Source organism: Macaca fascicularis, chromosome 3, assembly GCF_037993035.2.
Source record: "Macaca fascicularis isolate 582-1 chromosome 3, T2T-MFA8v1.1".
Lineage (NCBI taxonomy): Eukaryota > Metazoa > Chordata > Mammalia > Primates > Cercopithecidae > Macaca > Macaca fascicularis.
The window spans coordinates 113,888,508-113,907,562 of record NC_088377.1 but is presented as its reverse complement, the minus strand read 5'-3'; the positions used below and the strand labels follow the sequence as shown (position 1 = coordinate 113,907,562).

Sequence of the window (19,055 nt, the reverse complement as noted above, 5' to 3'; positions counted from 1 at the left end):
CAACTCCCTGATTTAATGTTATTTGCAATCTAAAATATAGCCACTTTTCGTTGAAGTACATGATTTAACAAAATGTAGTTGTATATAATGTGGTTTCATAAATTGAACATTTATTTATTCCAGTATTATTCTAAATAAAATCTCTCATAAGCAAAAGGATTTATAATGTATAAATCTCAAAGTTTATAAAAGAGGGCAAAACCTAATCAGTAACACACATATCTTTTAAAACTTCTTCTTACTTTCCTTGAACATCGTTTCTCTTGGTATACAGAAAGTATATTGTCCTCTATAGACAGAAAATGGATGTAATCGGGGGTCTTTTCATTTAATTTTACAAAACAGTAATATGTAAAGTTTCTTATAAACACAGCTTCTGCTTTACCATATGACAGACCCATGACACATTAAGAAGCAAGGAATATGCATATGCCTGTATCAATTAATCACTCTAGTAAAAATGCTGTTTGTATTTTACAGGAAACTCAGTAACAATGGAGGAAAGGCAAACAAACACTGCGGTAGATCCTTAAGCAGGTGGGCAAAATATCCAGAAATCTGTCTCCAATTTTCTTGGAAACATTCAACACCATGCAATTCTTCCATCGAGCCTCATGGTCCACTGTACTGACCTCTTGAGTCAAAGTTAGATGTGCCTCAAGAAATAAGAAACAAATATATCAAATCCAAAAGTAGCCATTTCCAAAAAGATGTTTCAAGTTGTAATCCATTCAAAGTGAGAGCAGTGGTTTCCATTATCCTATTGCATTCCTTGAATCAAAAGCCAATCTTAGAGTCTGTTTTCTGCCTCACATGAAAGAATTTTAAAGTGATATTAAAGAGAATCATCACTATTGAGTCCTGATGTCTCTAAGTTTCATCAGTAAAGGATACTCAAGGTTTATCTGAACACCTTGCAATAGGAAGATATTAGAACAGGAAAAAGGAAGGCAGGCAGTAAAGAAAGGAAGAACAGCCAACAAGGCATTACTGCATTACAAATGGACAAAGAAAACAAATAAAGACTTGCAAATAAACCATACATGCCCACACTGAAAGGTCAAAGTGATCTTCAGAAAAGCTATTGTAGAAGCTAAATGAGCATGTTTCAACTGGAGGACAAATGGCACATAGGCAGATTTTTAAAAGACATTTAATATTATCAGATCTTAACCACATTTTTAAGTGAGTCACTGAATATAAGATGAAGTTTCCTAACTTAGAACTAAAAGTAAGGACCAGGCATGTGACATCTTGTCTCCTGCACGTGTTTTTAAATGTAAGCAGTACAGTCAAGCATATGACTGATTTCTAACTAAATGATAGCTTTCTTCCCCCTTCTTTGTCTATTAAACTCCCTGCTCCTTAAAACTACTCCACGTGTGTCCATGTTTTTTCTAATTCAACTCAAAATGAAAAACCTGGTGTTCTCCACTCATCGGGGCTATATCAATACCATAATTTTTTTTTTCTTTTCAAAGTATATATTCTCTAACTTAAGTGAGAGAAAAGTTAGAAGGAAAAGCAAAGTTCCAAGGTTAGTGACTCATGAGGATATTTACCAAATGTACTATTTGCTTTGAGCATAAATATCATCATTTGGGTTTTTTTGGGTTTTTTTTAACTACCTACATCAGAGTGAAGTGTCAGTGGCTGGCTTTTGTCTGTTATCAAGTCTTATTTAGCTAGTTGCTTAATACCTCAATGTGACCTTCAAAAGTGACAGATTTACTTGTGTTTGCTTAAATTACTATTTCGCTGACAACAAATTAAGGAAATGGTAAAACTAAAACAAGTGAACTCTACTTTTCGTAATCCTGACCTAAATGTTGAACTTTCCAATTTACTTTTTTTTTTTTTACAGTAAGATTTCAAGGGGAACAAACTGCTCTTAAATCCTGTTGCAGTCTTCCTGCTTTTACTAATTAAAGCTTGATGCAAATGTTCTTACAGATTCACAAAAAAATACAGTCACAGTATTCTTTGAGAGTGAAGAACAAAAAAATATTATGTATAAAGAAGTTATGGTGGTATTGTGAAAATTTGGAAAATGAAGTGTCATACTCAAAGCCAGAAACATCAAATATTGGGGTTACTATATAAATAATCTTAGCTGTCACTCTGCACTGTCCAAAACACATGACTAATCACATAAATGGTGTTATCCCTGGGTATTTAACAAGAAAAAGCCTGATGAGAACATATCGCAGATGCGGAATGTTGTCTGGTCACAGATGTGGAAAACCTGATTTAAAGTTCCTCATCTTTCCAGCTTGATCCAAAGGATTCAAAAACAAACAATCTTACACTTCAAATGTCATGATTTTAAGTAAAAAAGTTAAAGGATCACTAAGAAATCAAGGGACTAGTTTCTGCATATGCATAAAACACACTCCCACAGAGTCTTCCTAGTTCTCAGCAATTCTGAACCAAAGGTATTCTCATGTCATTTTATTCCTTGCAGTCAATGCCAAAGTATATTTAGCTACTTTCAATGTATAAACATAAAAGAATTTAATTGCTCTTCTATCAGCATAGTTTTTCAAAAACAAATAAACAAAATATGGCATGAGGATAAATTGACAGTTGCTAAGTACTTATTGAAAGAAATCTACCGGTATCACTTATCTGAATAGGATGTAGGTTTCTGACCCAATAAGATGCTATATTTCAGAGAAATCAATTTCCTTAAAATACCTAACAAATGGAAAACATTACATAATGACTGGAAAAAAAGATTAACTAAAGCCAGTTAAAACCAAAAGGGATGAAATGGATTTCCAATTTTACCTAATTTTCCTCTTTTTCAATACACACCACCATATATGAAAAGAGGCACCATGAGGCAATTTTGTAGCACAAGCTTACTTGGGTTTGTACAAACATAACCAAGAAAGAATAAAATAAAACTTTAAAAGTACTCTTTAGCCACAGAATTAAATATATTAAGTAGCTGAAGAATGGAGGTAGAAAATAAATGCAATATTTTATTTAGAAATTCCACAGGGGCTTTTCTTAGAAACTCTTAGAATATTGACCTTCATATGCCAGGATATGGTCAGCATACTAAATCAAGTGTGGGTTGGAACTGTTTGTATGGCTTATGTAAATCTATATAAAGTATGTTACCACTGGCATCTGTTACCACTTTAATCATTTGGGTTCATCTGAGCATGCAGAGCAGACTTGGGTGGGCTCAACCAGCTTGGGCGACAAAACTACAATACCTCTTTGTTAAGTGGATATTTACAAACTTCTCAGTCAGTACAGTGTCTTGTTGTACCAATTAATCATACTACTCCCTAGAAAATTGTTTTAAATTTCACTCACAGTAGAAGCCTGAATGAGTCAAAAATTAAAGAACAACCAAATCCAACCCTCTACCTAAGAAAAGGGATTATTATGAATCCTTTGTTTTATATAGTTTTAACAAATTTTTAATTATATTTTAATAGACTCTGAAAGACAAATGAAACTACTACTTTCTATACATGTTTTTTCAAACAGTTTACTGTAAATGGAAATCAATATAAACATATTGATGCTAACATAATTTAAGCTTTAAAATTATCCAAAAACATAAGATAAAATCAGATTTGGAGACTTTCTATCTACTACAATTTGGAGATTTTAGTCAAAACATGCCTTGAAGTTAGCAAACCTACACCAAATACCAATAAAAGAAGATTCATTTTTCTCCCAACATCAGAATTCCCATACTAAACCAAAGATGTTGACTTGAACATAAATTAAGATGGACCAAAACACACAAGCTACTTTGGTGACAAGTAAATTTTGGAGTACAAAATGTTCTTGCAAACCACGAGACATGATATTTATCCTAGAAATGTTTTCTAGCACCTGAAAACAAACTAAGTAAACAACGAAATAGTTACTTTAATAGAATACAATTTGTTGACCAGCAATAATTGTTATTTGAGAGAAAAAAACAGCTCAGGAATGACACTAAAAAAAAAAAAAAAAAAAAACATGAAGCACTCATCACAGAACAAAAATAGTTCCATCCTGGAAAGGAAATCTGTTGTCTAGATAATGAACATCAACTACCTGAATTAACAACAACAGAAAAAAAAAAAAAAAAAAAAAAAAAAAAAACAGTAACTCAAATCATTTTAAAACAATTATTTTGATTTGGAATTTTATTATTTTTTCTGAGCATGTCTAGAAAACTGTCATTACAACATTATATGCTTTTCACACATCTTTGATGCCAGTAACAAACACTTTCTAGAAGACTGTACTATGTGCTTAGGAAAACACTGGGATAGAAAATTTTCTGTCTTACTGATAGGATCATTCTTAATCACCAGCTGAAGGTAGAGTTTTCAACTCAGAGGAATCAGAGATAGGCAAGCTGAACTTTATAAGCCACTGATGTACTCACCCAAGAGAGAGCTCTTGAATCCAGCATCTGCTTTAGCAGGCAGCAGGAGTAGCTATGTGAACCAGAGGTACAAAATGGACATGACCTAGAGTAGAGTCAAACTTAAGGACAATGGAGACCTGAGCTTAAATAATGGATCTTGCTCTTACTAACTGTGTGACCCAGAGGAAAGTAACCTAGGTCAGTTTTCCCACCTGCAAAATGAGAGCAATAGTATATATCTTACAGCATTATTGTAAAGAATAAGTGAGATAACATAAGGCACCTAGCATAAGTTCAATGTCCTCCAACTCTTGGTTTTAAATCTTGACAAAGAATGATCAAAAAAAAAATACTATACCATTTCTATGTTTAAAAGGGAAAAAAATGATATAGTGATAGATATTCTGGTTCCCTATAAGCATGTGTCAGGAGCAGGCAGAGTGGTAAGGCAGGAAAGAAGGGCCATAAATTCCCTTAGATTCTAGGGAAAAACTGCAGCTGCATCTGTTAGCCTATTATGCAATTCAACTCAACAAAATGTTAGGGGATGCAACATAAAAATTAGACATTCTTTCCACCTTCACTGAATCACAATCTAAAACAGGTTCATACAGCGTTGCAGGCAATGCTGAAATCTAAAATTTTCTTAAAACCATAATAAACAATTGTTTTTATATAAATTTGTGGCAAAATCAGTCCTGAACTTGAACTGGCTTAGAAGCTTTATAGCCTTTATTAATGCTTTGAGCATAAACATTTATGCATCTTAAGTTTCACCTTGTGGTGGAATCCAAAATCCCACCTTTGGGTTTGTACTGGAACTCTACCACTGGCTTTCCTGGGCCTCCAGCTTACAGCTGGCAGATCGTGAGACTTAGCCTCCATCATCACATGAGCCAATCCCTCATAATAAATCTACGTATACATCTTATCTATAGCTCTATATCCTACTGGTTCTGCTTCTCTAAATAACCCTGATTAATACATTAGGAAAATGCCTACAGGTAAATATACAGCTCTCATAGTATGCTATATGCTATATTATATTTTGGAATTTTGGAGTTTTCTCTTTCCTATGCCCAGAGAGGCATTTCTACTATCAGAGATAGTCTTGAGTACAAGTCATAAATGGAAGGGGTAACCTCAGGTGAGCAAACAAGCATTTGCAGCTGGGAGAGCATCGTAAGACTTAAAGCTCTTATTGCAATATAGATATTATTTAGAAATAAATAACCTATAAAAGACTGAGGAGCAAGCTAGAGGAAGATGTCTGGAATTTAACGTACAAACTAATCAACCAGAGCTCCTGTTAAAATGTAGATTCTGATTGAATCAGGTGGGGGCTGAGATTCTAGTTCTCAGGTAATCACAATGCTACGGTCTAGGGCATTCACAGAGTAGAAAGGCCCCAGAGCAGTGATCCTAGAAGTGTACCAGAAGCATCAGAATCTCCTGGGAAGTTATTAGATACACAAACCCTAAAATATAAAGAAACTAAAATTTTGTTGACCTAAATGAGTTGTGTAAATACCTTCCCTAAGAATAAAAGTAGAACATGTTTTAAATACTTTAAATACTTTAAAAATGAAATACTTTAAATACTTTAAAAATGAAAGTAGCAGACCAGAACCTATTACATAAATAAAAGCCATTTCTGCAAACAATTTCCAAAGTCATAGCTCCTGCAATAACACTTGCAGTATAGGTTTTTGCATTTTAAGAAGCCTCTGATAATATGTAGGCCAATTATTACAATTATATTTCTCAGTTGAACTACTAATTGTTAACACAAAAAAAAAATCATTTCTATCTTTCCTATGTAGTACATGCAAAGCTCTGTGAAGAAACCAAACTGAGTTTTATATTTCCTTGTACTGAGGACATGAAAACCACATCATGGTTCAGCTGACTTTTCCAGAGTAATGTTTACGCACTGCTTGGTTGATATGTAAATATATGTCAACATTTTGATTTATAGCTATAAATGATCTGTTTACATACACACAAACAGATTCATAAGTTATAGTACATTAATAGTTTAAAACAAAATATCCTTGAAGGACAAAGAACTTCAGGGCAAATCACAAATACATTGTCATGATCAGAGAAAAGATTTTCATTTTCTGAATGTGAAGTCCTTAGATGGTTAAATAGGGTTTCCAAAAATTGTTTAATAAATTGATGCACTCAGAATGCAGATTCAGTACATTTTTTAATTTCAAAAAAGTTTAAATTTAGAAGTTCACCTCTCAATGAAAATCTGAGCATGTAGTTCTAGCCATAATCTGTTTTCAAAGAAATCAGTTACTAACACACTGTAAAGCATCACATGTATTTCAGGATTGGGGTGAACATCTCTGATTTTGCTAGGAGTCCATATTTTAAAACAGTGGTTCTCTATTAAGTGGAAATTTTTTCCCCCCCTAGGGAACATTTGGCAATATCAGGAAACATCTTTGACTGTCAAAACCAGGGGAAGGGGAGTGAGGGATGGGTACTTCTGGCAGCTTGTGAGCAGAGGCCAGGCATGCTGCTAAACCACTTGTAATGCACAGAATAGTCCACACAGCTTAGAATTTTCCAGGCTAAAATGCCAAGATAGTGCCAAGACTGAGAAAGCTGACTTAAATAACAGGCTACAAAAATACAGAAAGACTGTCCCTAGTGCATCTTAACTACATTCCTTGCACAGTGTTAAGCAAAATAACAAATACTTGTTGCTTATTAAATCAACTACCTCTATTTAGCTGGGATCTTTGAGTCAGAGATGAAAAAGAACTAAAAAAGAGTTACCACACCTAAGATATCTACAATTACAAAATTGCAGTCATTGTCAGAACCCAAAAGAAACTTTAAAAATCATCCTGTCCAGCCTAATTTCTCCATTTAGGAAAAATAATGTTTCTCACATAGAAGATGCTGTCTAATGTACTGATACGACATTGTTAACGGGAGAGGGCAGCCCTCTTCGTAGTTAAAATGAAGTGAGATCTTTACAAAATTATTAAAATCAGGTTTTGCTATTTTCCTTCTAATAGTATCAATGTCCCATACTTCCCTCAAGTTAATAAAGTATTTCCTTTATAAAAATTAAAATCAATGTGGTATCATAATAACTGCTATTTCACTAGCATGAAACAACATAAAATGTAATTATTTTCAAAAAACATATCAGAGACCTTAGTGGCCTACAGGCTTTTCTGCTTTCAAGATTGCTGGATTTAAACTGTCATGAGAAATTCCGAACTGGCTTACATTTTTGAAACACAGGAACTGACAGTCATAAGGCCAAACATACCCTTAATAATCGATTCAGCCGCATACAGATCTCGTTTGTAGGTCACCTAAAGGACAGATAAACTTCATTAGACTTAACAGAGCAGGAAGGAATGTGCAGGCAATAAAATAATGCCCCCAGGGAAATTCTTGATTTTTCAGAAGCTATAAACATGTAATACTGACATTTTCTCGATTAGAAAAGCATCAGCAAATTCACATAAAATATATTCTATTTCTACAAATGGCTGATTTGTTTTTAAATCTTTGAATAAATTAAGATATCATGTGGCAGTGGTTACTGAAATCTTAATGTAACTCGAGTATTATACTTAAAGAAAATGTGGCAGCATTTAAACAACAGTGTTAACATGACTGCATAAAAATTAGGCTTTATACTAGGAAAAAAAAAAAGGTAGGGCAGAAGTCTCCATATAACAAAAAAAGTCACCAAGTTGCATTATTAGCTGAAAAAATTCTGAAAGGTCAATTTATGTTAAGAGGGACTTTCTTCTGAATTACATATATCTGTATATACCTAGTAAGATTTTTATTTAAATGTCAATAAAATAAAAAGAGCCTATAGGGTACCACTATGTGCCCAAGAACAATGATGATCTTTCCTTAAAAATATGCAGCCTCCTCCTAATTGTAATCTGTTCCTTGTAATGTATGTGTCTGTCCTATGGCAGATACTTCACAGACCCCCATCCAGTGAGCTCAGGTACAGAACATGTAAGTGCACTGTGTTGCAGAATTCTATATCACAGAGCTGAAATACACAGTAAATAAAGACACAGTATTAATAAGCTTTTATAAGGTCCTAGAAACTGCACTCAAGTACCTAGGTATTTATGATGCAAGTGTTCTAAAAACCCATTTTGAGAAATTCCCACCATATTATTACCTCACCATGCCTAAACTCAGCTGAAATAGCACACAGAAGCAGAATCAAACAAAATAGAGAAAAACGGAGCTGAACTAGGTGAGTGCCAGGTGTTGGGTTGGAATTTCACCTGTACAGGTGAAAGGTACAGAACCTTTCCTCTTCCCCAGGTGGCCCCTGAGGCTCTAGTGAGCACAGTCTGAAAACCAGCAAATTAGAGGATTGAAGTTGTTTCTCATCACTACAGGACTGATTTTTTAAAGTAATTTTTCATTATAGAGTATTGTGCAAGGTCAAAGGAAGACTACTGATTATGCTAACAGGATAAAAGGAACTTCAATACTCATTATCAGGCTGTTGGTTTTTTAAATTAAAATAAGGACAAACCATATTGTTGTAAAAGTTAGACGGAAAAAATGAATAACCCATCAATTGAGAATTACATTTTCCAGTCATACTGCTTTTGAAGTATGTTAGTTATGTAGAAAAAAATAAGGCTAAAAGTACATCAAAAGTCACTGGTTTGGGTTGGCATGTGTTGTTTAAAAGATACTATATAGCATTTCACATTTTAATAGATTGGTTGAATTGCTTGAACAACTTTTTATCTGTGTTACCAAGTGGGCTGCTACTTTATTTTTGGATGGTAAGGTATAGTTTTGGTCCAGGATTTACCTGCTAAGATAAAGGAATAGCAGAGGAATCTATTTTGGATAGAAGTACAGTAGCCCACTTCACTAAACAAAGTTTCTGTACAAATCTAGTAGTTAGCTAATCTGGAGGATAAACACTCCAATCTCATAGACACGGTAAGGTAATAATATGGTGGGAATTTCTCATTCCTATCACGTCTACATGTTGTTCTTTCTGTGTTGAGACATAAAATAGTTTTAAAAAAAAATCTTTCAGACACAGCCAGTTGCCCACTATCTTCAATAACTTAAGATGACACATAATGTTCTCCCATCTCTCCCTTCACAATAAATAGGCAAAACCTACATTTCAAAGATAACAGAATGTTTATTAGGTATAGATTTTTCAGAACTTATTTCCTTACCAATCATATATGTGTAGAAAATATTCTTTTCTGGACACCTATATAAAATGCTAGAAAACTATATAAAAATATCTGAAGAGAAACAATTTCACCATATTGTGTTTTTGAAGTTACAAAAACCAAATAGAGACTATTTTGTTTCTTTTGTTTTTAAACAGATGCTGAAATACTTGGACCTAAAAAAAAAAAAAGTGTATTCCCCAACAAAATGAATCCTCAAAAGTCATTCATTCCAATAATATTGTGATTATACAAAAACTTCAGAAACTCCTAAAAAAACACATTCAGACAATGGAACACATTGGTTAAATTTCTTCAGTAACTGGTTATCAACCTTGTATGGCTTAAAGACAGTTTTGACATTTAGAAACAAGACTTCTGTTCAACTAAGCCTGTACAGTGTAGTAAGAGACCAAGCTAATTAAAAGTATACGGGGTCAAAAATATGGTACAACTCTAAATTAAAGGGACTCAAGTTGTTACGCAGATTAGATGAAATCTCATCAAAATAAGAGTGTTTACTTGGGCCTGTCGAAGCAAGATTACTCCAGGGAAGCATGACAGCTGATCCCTACTCCCAGAACCAGTTCTGTACTCCTCAGTGCCCGTCACCCTGCGGGGGAGTGGGGTACTGTGGTCATTTCTACCCTGCATGGTATTTGAAAGAAAAGAATACTGATATTATCTCCAGACCCCAGAAGAGCTAGCACAGGAAGGTGACATCAAGCCAGAATGTTTACTTTTTACTTTTACCAAAACATATTTATAAAATACAAAATACAGACCAGCTTGGCCAACACAGTGAGACCCCGTCTCTACTAAAAACACAAAAATCAGCCATGCATGGTGGCATGCACCTATAGTCCTAGCTATTCAGGAGGTTGAGGCAGAAGAATCACTTGAACCCAGGAGGCAGAGGTTGCAGTGAGCCGAGATCTTGCCACTGCACTCCAGCCTGGGTGACAGAGCAAGACTCCATCTCAAAAACATAAATTAATTAAATAAAATAAAATACAAAATAATCCTCCTGGGACTTCTGGTGGCAACTGAAATTCTACTACTGAAATTCTAGTACCACATGCATTCCTCAGAAATTTCAAGTCACTCTCTAAACCAGTGCAAAGTGAACTCCCTGACTTTTGAGGGGAAAGGGAAGGTATATTGCTCTGTGTTTCAGAATCCTCCTTTGCCTTACGCTGTTCCATGGTAATAAAATGCCTCCACCATGTCCAAATGTGTATTTTACTGTCAGATTTTGAATCATGTTTCAAGTACATGGCCATGCCATCTGAGTCCAGCATCTTTGGAAATAGTGTAGAATTAGGACACTAATTTCAAAGCATAAACTCCACTGTTGTGTAAAACAAATACTCTCGTCATACAAAATAAGATTACAAAATTAAAGTAAAAGCTTAATGACAAATCTTACAGTGTTATCAAAAGGGGTTAAATAATTAGCTATGAAAATACCAAAAAGAGAAATCAAAGATGAGACAAGAGGCAGAAAGAGAAAATAGGGACCCTGAAAAAAACCTGCAATATTTGCATTCTAGTATCACCTCACTTAACAGGAAAAAAAAATGTGATACTAAAAAACAAACAAACCAAAAACCCTCATAACGTCTATCTGTAAGACATTTTCCCCAATCCAGAGCATGACAGGCCTTTTAGGGTCCAAGCTCCCTTTGAAGCACGGCGTTATTCCAATCTCATTCATAAGAGTAAAGTTCTCTACTTCCGTTCCATGTCGAAAGTGATGCTATGATGCTGATTTCTAGGGGACCTCGCCCTTTCGGCATGTGTTTCCCAGGCCTGCTACAGTGAATTACTACAAATTGGCAGGCTTCAAACAACAGAAATTTGGCTGGGCGCGGTGGCTCATGCCTGTAACCCCAGCACTTCGGGAGGCCGAAATGGGTGGATCACAAGGTCAGGAGATCAAGACCATCCTGGCCAACATGGTGAAACCCCGTCTCTACTAAAAATACAAAAATTAGCTAGGCATGGTGGTGCGCACCTGTAGTCCCAGCTACTTGGGAGGCTGAGGCAAGGAAATCACTTGAACCAAAGAGTCGGAGGTTGCAGTGAGCCAAGATTGTGCCACTGCACTCCAGCCTGGTTACAGAGCAAGACTCAGTCTAAAAACAAACAAACAAACAAACAAACAAAAAACAGAAATATTTATATTCTCTCACAGTCTGGAGATTAGACATCTCAAATCAAGATACAAGTAGGACCCCTGAAGGCTTTTGGGAAGAATCCTTTCCAGCCTCTTCCTAGCTTTCAGTGATGGCTGGCAACCCCTGGCTTGCAGATGCATCACTCCAATATCCACCTCCATCATCACATGGCCTTCTCCCTATATCTGTGTCTCTTCTATTCTTATACAGATATTAGTCATGTTGGCTTTAGGAGCTACACTACTCCAGCAGGACCTCATCTTAACTTGATTATATCTGCAAAGACACTATTTCAAAATAAGGTCACATTCACAGGTGCCACAGATTAGGACTTGAACATACCTTTTTAGGGGACAGTTGAACCCATAACAACATCCCTAAAAAGGGACTCACCAGTGGAACCAAGAGAAGCACTGTGTGGAAAGGCCAATCAGGTGAGCCTCCACTAATATTTGTTGCACATAAAAGGGGAGCAGAGCATCAAGACATACCTGAGGACTAACACTCTTGCTGGAGAGAACAGAGAAATATGAACACCTCACCAAAAAGAAAACACTGAAGACAGAATGTAACATTCAGAGAGCAATGTGCTGCTTCCTTTTCATCCATAGATCTCAATAGTGCTTTACAAACGTGATGAAGGCTCTGAACACGCACAGAGGTAAATAATCATAGCCCCAAAGATGTCAAAAGTGAGACGAGGGATTATTGACATGTCAGTAGCAATAAAACGCCTTAGAGTTTCCACATTTTTTCTTCGTCTTCAAATTGGGTCTGCCAGACAGCCAAAGGAGTTCCAAAGAAATGTGGGTCAGGATCTTTAATGAAGCATCTAATTGGTAATTGCCAAAAATCCTCATAATTAATATCACTGAGCCATATATAGAAAAGGATGAATAAAACATTTGCCTGCTGGGTTGATGACAACCCAGCAGGCAGGCATTTTAGGTTGTCCTTAAATGAAGAGTAATACTGCATGAATTTTCTCTACTGCATAAAATTTCTCTACCAGGCAATAATTCAAACATGTCAATATTTTGGAGTCTTAGAATTCAACATTTTAAATATTTAAGATTATCCTGAGACAATCTTAGCATGCAGTTAGGCTGATCACGTTGTTGTGCAAAATAACTGATCAACTTATAGGGCTTTCTGATTTAAAAATCAGTAAGGAAATATGCTTATAGACTCAATTAGAACGAATCTTTACTAATCAGATTTTGATGGATGTTTCATAAAGATTTCCAAAGACTACAAGCAATATTTCAAAAGCAGCAGTATGTATTTCAAGATTATGAAATAATCTTATTTCCAAATGTACTTATTTCTTATTTCCAGACTCTTATTTCCAAATGTCCTGTTCAATTCAACTAATGAAACAAAGAATCACACTCTAAACCATCCCTGGCCTTGATAAGAAGCTGCAGTATGATAGTGCCATTATCTTGTTTGCAATAAGTACTCTATTCCCTCCAAAAGAGGTTAGGCCAGGCGTGGTGGCTCACACTTGTAATCACAGTACTTTGGGAGGCCGAAGTGGGCAGATAGCCTGAGGTCAGGAGTTCAAGACTAGGCTGGCCAACATGGTGAAACCCCATCTCTACTAAAAATACAAAAATTAGCCAGGTGTGGTGGTAGGCACCTATAATCCCAGCTACTTGGGAGGCTGAGACAGGAGAATCGCTTGAAATCAGGAGGTGGAGGTTGCAGTGAAGTGAGATAGCACCATTGCCCTCCAGTCTGGGCAAGAAGAGTGAAACTCCGTTAAAAAAAAAAAAAAAAAAAGGTAATTTAGCCATTAAAGGAGCTGGGCCCTGCCACAGGAAACAGTCTAATTCCTCACAGTGGGAAAGAGAGTGGATCCAGCCACTACCCCCACTAGGTCGGAACTGTTGCAGATATCCTTTTAACCCAGTTAAGTAGGAACAACCACCCAGGGCCTTAAAGGAAATGTTGATACTGCAGGCAAAGGTGTAGCTTTAATCCAACTGAGTGAAGAAAAAAAAAAAAAGACTATTGATATGGTTTGCATCTGTGTCCCTGCCCAAATCTCATCTCTAACAATGCAGGTAAGACCTGATGGGGGTGATTGGATCATGGGGGCAGATTTCCACCTTGGAGCTGTTCTGCAAGTGAGTGAGGCCTCAAAGTGTCTTACTCCTCCTTTGCCTTCTGCCATGATGGGAAGCCTCCTGAGGCCTCCCCAGAAGCAGAAGCTGCTATGCTTCCTGTACTGCTTGCAGAACCATGAGCCAATTAAACCTCTTTCCTTTATAAATTACTCAATCTCAGGCATTTCTTTATATCAATGTGAGAACAGACTAATAAAACTATCTACAGAGAGGAAGAAAAAGAAAAAAGTGAATAAACCAATCACAGGTTAAAATGAGATGTGTCTGAGTAAATTATCTCCAAGTGAATTTTCTTGAAGCCAACCAATAGAAGGGATACTACACACTGATGATTCAGTAAACCCGTGAGATTCCCTTAACTCCCACTCAATGCACTACTGGTTTTCAACGTACACCCACACAAACACATAAAAGCACAGAAAAGAACCCAAGCAAGGTATCATCCCTCTTACCTTCCAGAGGTCTGGTGATCCTTCTACAAGTTTGGCTTTAGTGCGACAGTATTTTAGGGCCAATTGCAAACACTCAGTTCCAAATTCCAAGTCATAGTCAGTACACTGGTGTAGAAACAACAACAACAACAACAAAAAATTAAGCTAAAACACTATTTTAAGTAAGACTAAGGCTTTTATTTCATAATCAATTGCAAACAAAGGAAGAGCCTAGAGGGCTCAAACTATTTAATCAGCTACTGATTGAGCTATAACATCCCCATTAGCTAAAAGCAAAACAGTGAATAGGAATACTGCAATCATCATATGAAGCAAAACAAATAGTGAATAGGAATAGTGCAATCATATGAGTTTTGAGATTCCTCAGTAGTTCTAGGTGTAAAATAAATGTAATACTTGGTTTCCTGTGCTTATAAGTTACCTTTCCAAACATGTTTATAAAATGCCTGAAGGTATAGCTGAGGATTATCATAACTATTGATAAATATATATCTAATCTTATTTATCTTAATCTTAATCTCATATCTTGTATTTATATCAGGTCATTTGCAGGTCACAGTTCTCTTGTTTTAATAATTAAAATATAAATATCTTTTAATTATTTACATTTCGTTTATAAACATGGAACATTTAGTCTTTCATTGTGAGAAAAAGTGTAAACATATACATTTAGTAAAAATAAAGAAAACAATTTTTAGCATTTTAAGCAGAGCCATTAAAATAACCAAGTAATAATCCAATTCAGCTGAACAATACTCAGGGTACCTATCCTGTCTCCAAGTTCTATTTTAAGTACCAGATATATAAAGGTAAATGACACATGTATTATGCCCTCAAGGAACTCAGGTCTAGAAGGGGAGGCTGGCATCTAACAAGCAGTTTGTAACAGAACCTGATAGATGCAGCACTAGAAGAATGTCTAGAGGTAGATATTTTATCCATTCTCAGTGGATAAAATACTTAATTCTATGTGAGGGCATCAGGAAGGCCTATCAGAGGAAATGGCTTGATCTCCAACAGTATAATAAAATTGAACAAGGGGGATTATGTTTAAATCAAAAGGTGCCATGCAACGTTATGGAGGTTTGAGACATTTAGTAGACTAATTTTTTTTTTTTTTTTTTTTTGAGACAGAGTCTTGCTCTGTCGCACAGACTGGATCCACCATGCCCAGCCAAGACTTATTTTAGAAAGCATATCCATGTAAGGATTGCAGGAAGGCAACAAATATGAATATGGCATCAAGCACCCCTTGCCAAAGCTGTTTTATTACACTGAAGGTTACAAAATTCCAACTGTAGTGATTTGTAAAATTAGTGAACAAAATATAACCAGATATGCATAGAGTGTTAATTTGACCACAAGAGTCCCAGTTTATACCTTCTATTTTTATATACTACATAAAACAACATATATGTAGGTATTCTTAAAAGACTACTATGAACAGTAGTTACATTCAAATAAGTTGTGATGAGTGTTGGTAAACCTTTGTTTTGTACTTCCAACATCCGTACCACATGTAGTTGTTTGTGATTGAAATGTATGTACAATAAACGAAGTCCTCTTTAACATATGGTTAAATCTTAAAAATAACCTTGACATGGCCAGGCGCGGTGGCTCAAGCCTATAATCCCAGCACTTTGGGAGGCCAAGACAGGCGGATCACGAGGTCAGGAGATCGAGACCATCCTGGCTAACCCGGTGAAACCCCGTCTCTACTAAAAAAAATACAAAAAAAAACTAGCCGGGTGTGGTGGCGGGCGCCTGTAGTCCCAGCTACTCGGGAGGCTGAGGCAGGAGAATGGCATAAACCCGGGAGGCGGAGCTTGCAGTGAGCTGAGATCCGGCCACTGCACTCCAGCCTGGGCGACAGCGAGACTCCGTCTCAAAAAAAAAAAAAAAACAAACAAACAAAAAAAAAAAACCTTGACTCTTTCTGAGTCACTCCAGAGGGGCAAAATATCAAACACATCCCTGGATTGCCTCAAAAGTACTCACACGTGCCATATTGAGAGGAGTCCATAGAAACAGGTACTTCCTATCTCAGGTAGTGGTATGAAACATACTTGATGCTGTGTTCCCACCCACAGTGCCACCAGGCACTGTCCTAGCCAAGAGTGTAAAAGCCTGCAAATTGCATGAAGCCTTTAGGATTCCAGTCACCAGTGTCAAAGGGAAACATGGACAATTATAGGTTAAGTACATTTGAAATATATACAGAAAATGGAGGCTGGACAATCTTAGACTAGTCTGAATTTATTAAATAGGCTAATATTACAAATGAGATTTTCATATTTTTTGCAAGAAAACCTTTCTTAGCAGTCAGTTCAAAAAATGTATGCTTGGCTGGGCACGATGGCTCACGCCTGTAATCCCAGCACTTTGGGAGACCGAGGCAGGTGGATCACCTAAAGTCAGGAGTTCGAGACCAGGCTGGCCAACATGGTGAAACCCCGTCTCTACTAAAACTACAAAAATTAGCCGGGTGTGGCGGCAGATGCAGGCAATTCAAGTTACTCGGGAGGCTGAGGCAGAATAATTGCCTGAATAGAGGAGGCAGAGGTTGCACTGAGCAGAGATCGCACCATTGCACTCCTGGGTGACAAGAGCAAAATTCCATCTCAAAAAAAAGAAAAAAGTATACTTAGTAAAAAATTAAAGTCTAAACATTTTAATCAAGAATATTGATGACTTTTTTTTTGAGACAGGGTCTCACTCTGTCACCCAGGCTAGAGTGGAGTGGTATGAACACAGCTCACTGCAGCCTTTATCTCCTGGCCTCAAGCAATCCTCCTACTTCAGCCTCCCAAGAAGCTGAGTACACAAGTTCATGTTACCATGCCTGGCTAATAATTTTTTATTTTTTCTAGATAGAAGATCTTACTATGTTACACAGGTTGGTCTCAAATTCCTGGGTTCAAACACTCCTCCTGCCTAGGCCTCCCAAAGTGCTGGGATTACAGGAGTGAGCCACTGCACCCAGCCTGGGTTTCTACTCTTGTCTAGGATACAGAAAATTGCAAAAAGTAGTGCTCATATCTGAACAAAAGAAAATGCAAATAAACTATAAAAGTATAATCTTTTCTTCAACCCTTCAGAGCTGAAGTCACAGGACAACCTAGGAGCCTTAAACCTAAGAAAGACATGTCTCCCCACCCTGAAGGGAGAGAAGATGCGATTACCAGCGCACGTAAGTCAGAGCACAAGAGGAAGAGACATTGGGTGCCATGCAGTCAGGTAAGAAGAAGAAAGCTAAAAACTTCAAAAATTGGTAAAGAGCAAACGGAAGCTACTGAAAGAATATAAAACCTCTGGGACCCACAGTCACAAAAGGAGTTCACAAACACATGCAGGCTCCTCTCTTGTGATCTCCTGTTGGGTGCCCATAACTAATATTATTTGAAGGAGACTGTCATCAGATGTATATTCTAATCTCAAGTCAATTGCTAAATAAAATTTCAGTTTAAAAAAATCATTAGTGTTGGTAAAATGAAATCATAAAACACAGTAAATTAATCCAAAGGCCAACAGAAAAGTGAGAAAAAGAACAGGTGGAACAAATACAAAGCAACTAGCAAGATTACTTTAGACAAGAAAGTTAATGAATGAGAGAGGGTATTGCACAAAATGTTTTGACATTTGTGATTCACTATGGGGAGGATTATAGTTATAATGATATCATTGATCACATGAGAAACACACACGCAAACATACAGACACTGAAAACCATCTGCCTCCCCAAACTTGCCCCCCCAAAATAGTGTCTAACAGCCTTCTGCCAAGGCAAAAGCCCTAAGGACACTTATCAGAGATCCCCCAAAAAGCAAGTCCAATCAAGTTATGTTACAGAGAAATGCACAGCCAACACACCCCAAGTAGAAAACTCACCAAGTCTAACCAGTCCCCAGTTAAACATGAGCAGAAAACCCATATTAAACTGTCATCCAAGGAAAGACTGTAACATGAAAGACCAAAATGGCAAAAATAAAGCACCCGAGAATTTCAAAACTGCAATTTTTAAAAAACTATTAATAGATCTAGGAAGATAAAGAATTTGAAATCAAGTGACAGAGTAACATTTAAAAAGGTGGAAAAGGAAAGAGTCGTATGACTCATCGACAAAGTGAAATATCTAAATAAAAATATTAAAATTTCAGGAAAAACAGAAAAAGACAAAAACAACTAAATAATTCAAGATATTCCAAAGATTAAAAACATTGAATTTCCAGATTAAGAGAAATTATAGAGTGTGGAAGCTAACGGGTGAGGTGAAAGTATGCCAAACCCACTTAACGAAAAATTATCTTACAAACAAGCTGTAATCCAGATGTGTTGGGACTTCATAGAAACAATAAAACTTAGAACAAAGAGGCAAATTATTCACAATTCTTGGGGTAATGATTTTAAACACAGAATTCTACTCCCAGGAGAGTTATCAAGTTTGAGGGCAGAATATGAACTTTTCCTCACATTCAAAGTATCAAAGGAATTTTATTACCCATGCATCGTTTTCTTTCCTACACTTTTTAAGACTTTAAATATTAGATTCATAGCAAAATGGAGCAAAAGGTAAAGATTTCCATATACCCTCAAGCCCCCACATACACACGACCTCTCCCACTATTGAAACCTTGTAAACACAGTGGTATGTGTATCAGCATCAATAAAAACTACATTGACACTCA

The 19,055-nt window shown here is 36.4% G+C and overlaps 1 protein-coding gene across 6 annotated transcripts in view; it reads right to left on the bottom strand.

Moving 5' to 3' along the window:
* The window catches only part of CRPPA (CDP-L-ribitol pyrophosphorylase A), a 328,191-nt gene that overhangs the window by 204,128 nt on the left and 105,008 nt on the right, over positions 1 to 19,055 (bottom strand). For 4 of the 6 annotated variants that reach the window (XM_005550062.4, XM_065542252.1, XM_065542250.2 and 1 more), the window contains exons 4-5: positions 14,371 to 14,475; positions 7,686 to 7,731 (exon numbers count right to left, since the gene is read on the bottom strand). In XM_005550062.4, the coding sequence (XP_005550119.3) occupies positions 7,686 to 7,731; positions 14,371 to 14,475 (151 nt within the window). The remainder of the gene's footprint in view (positions 1 to 7,685; positions 7,732 to 14,370; positions 14,476 to 19,055) is intronic. The other 2 variants (XR_012432614.1, XR_012432615.1) reach the window with 1 other exon arrangement.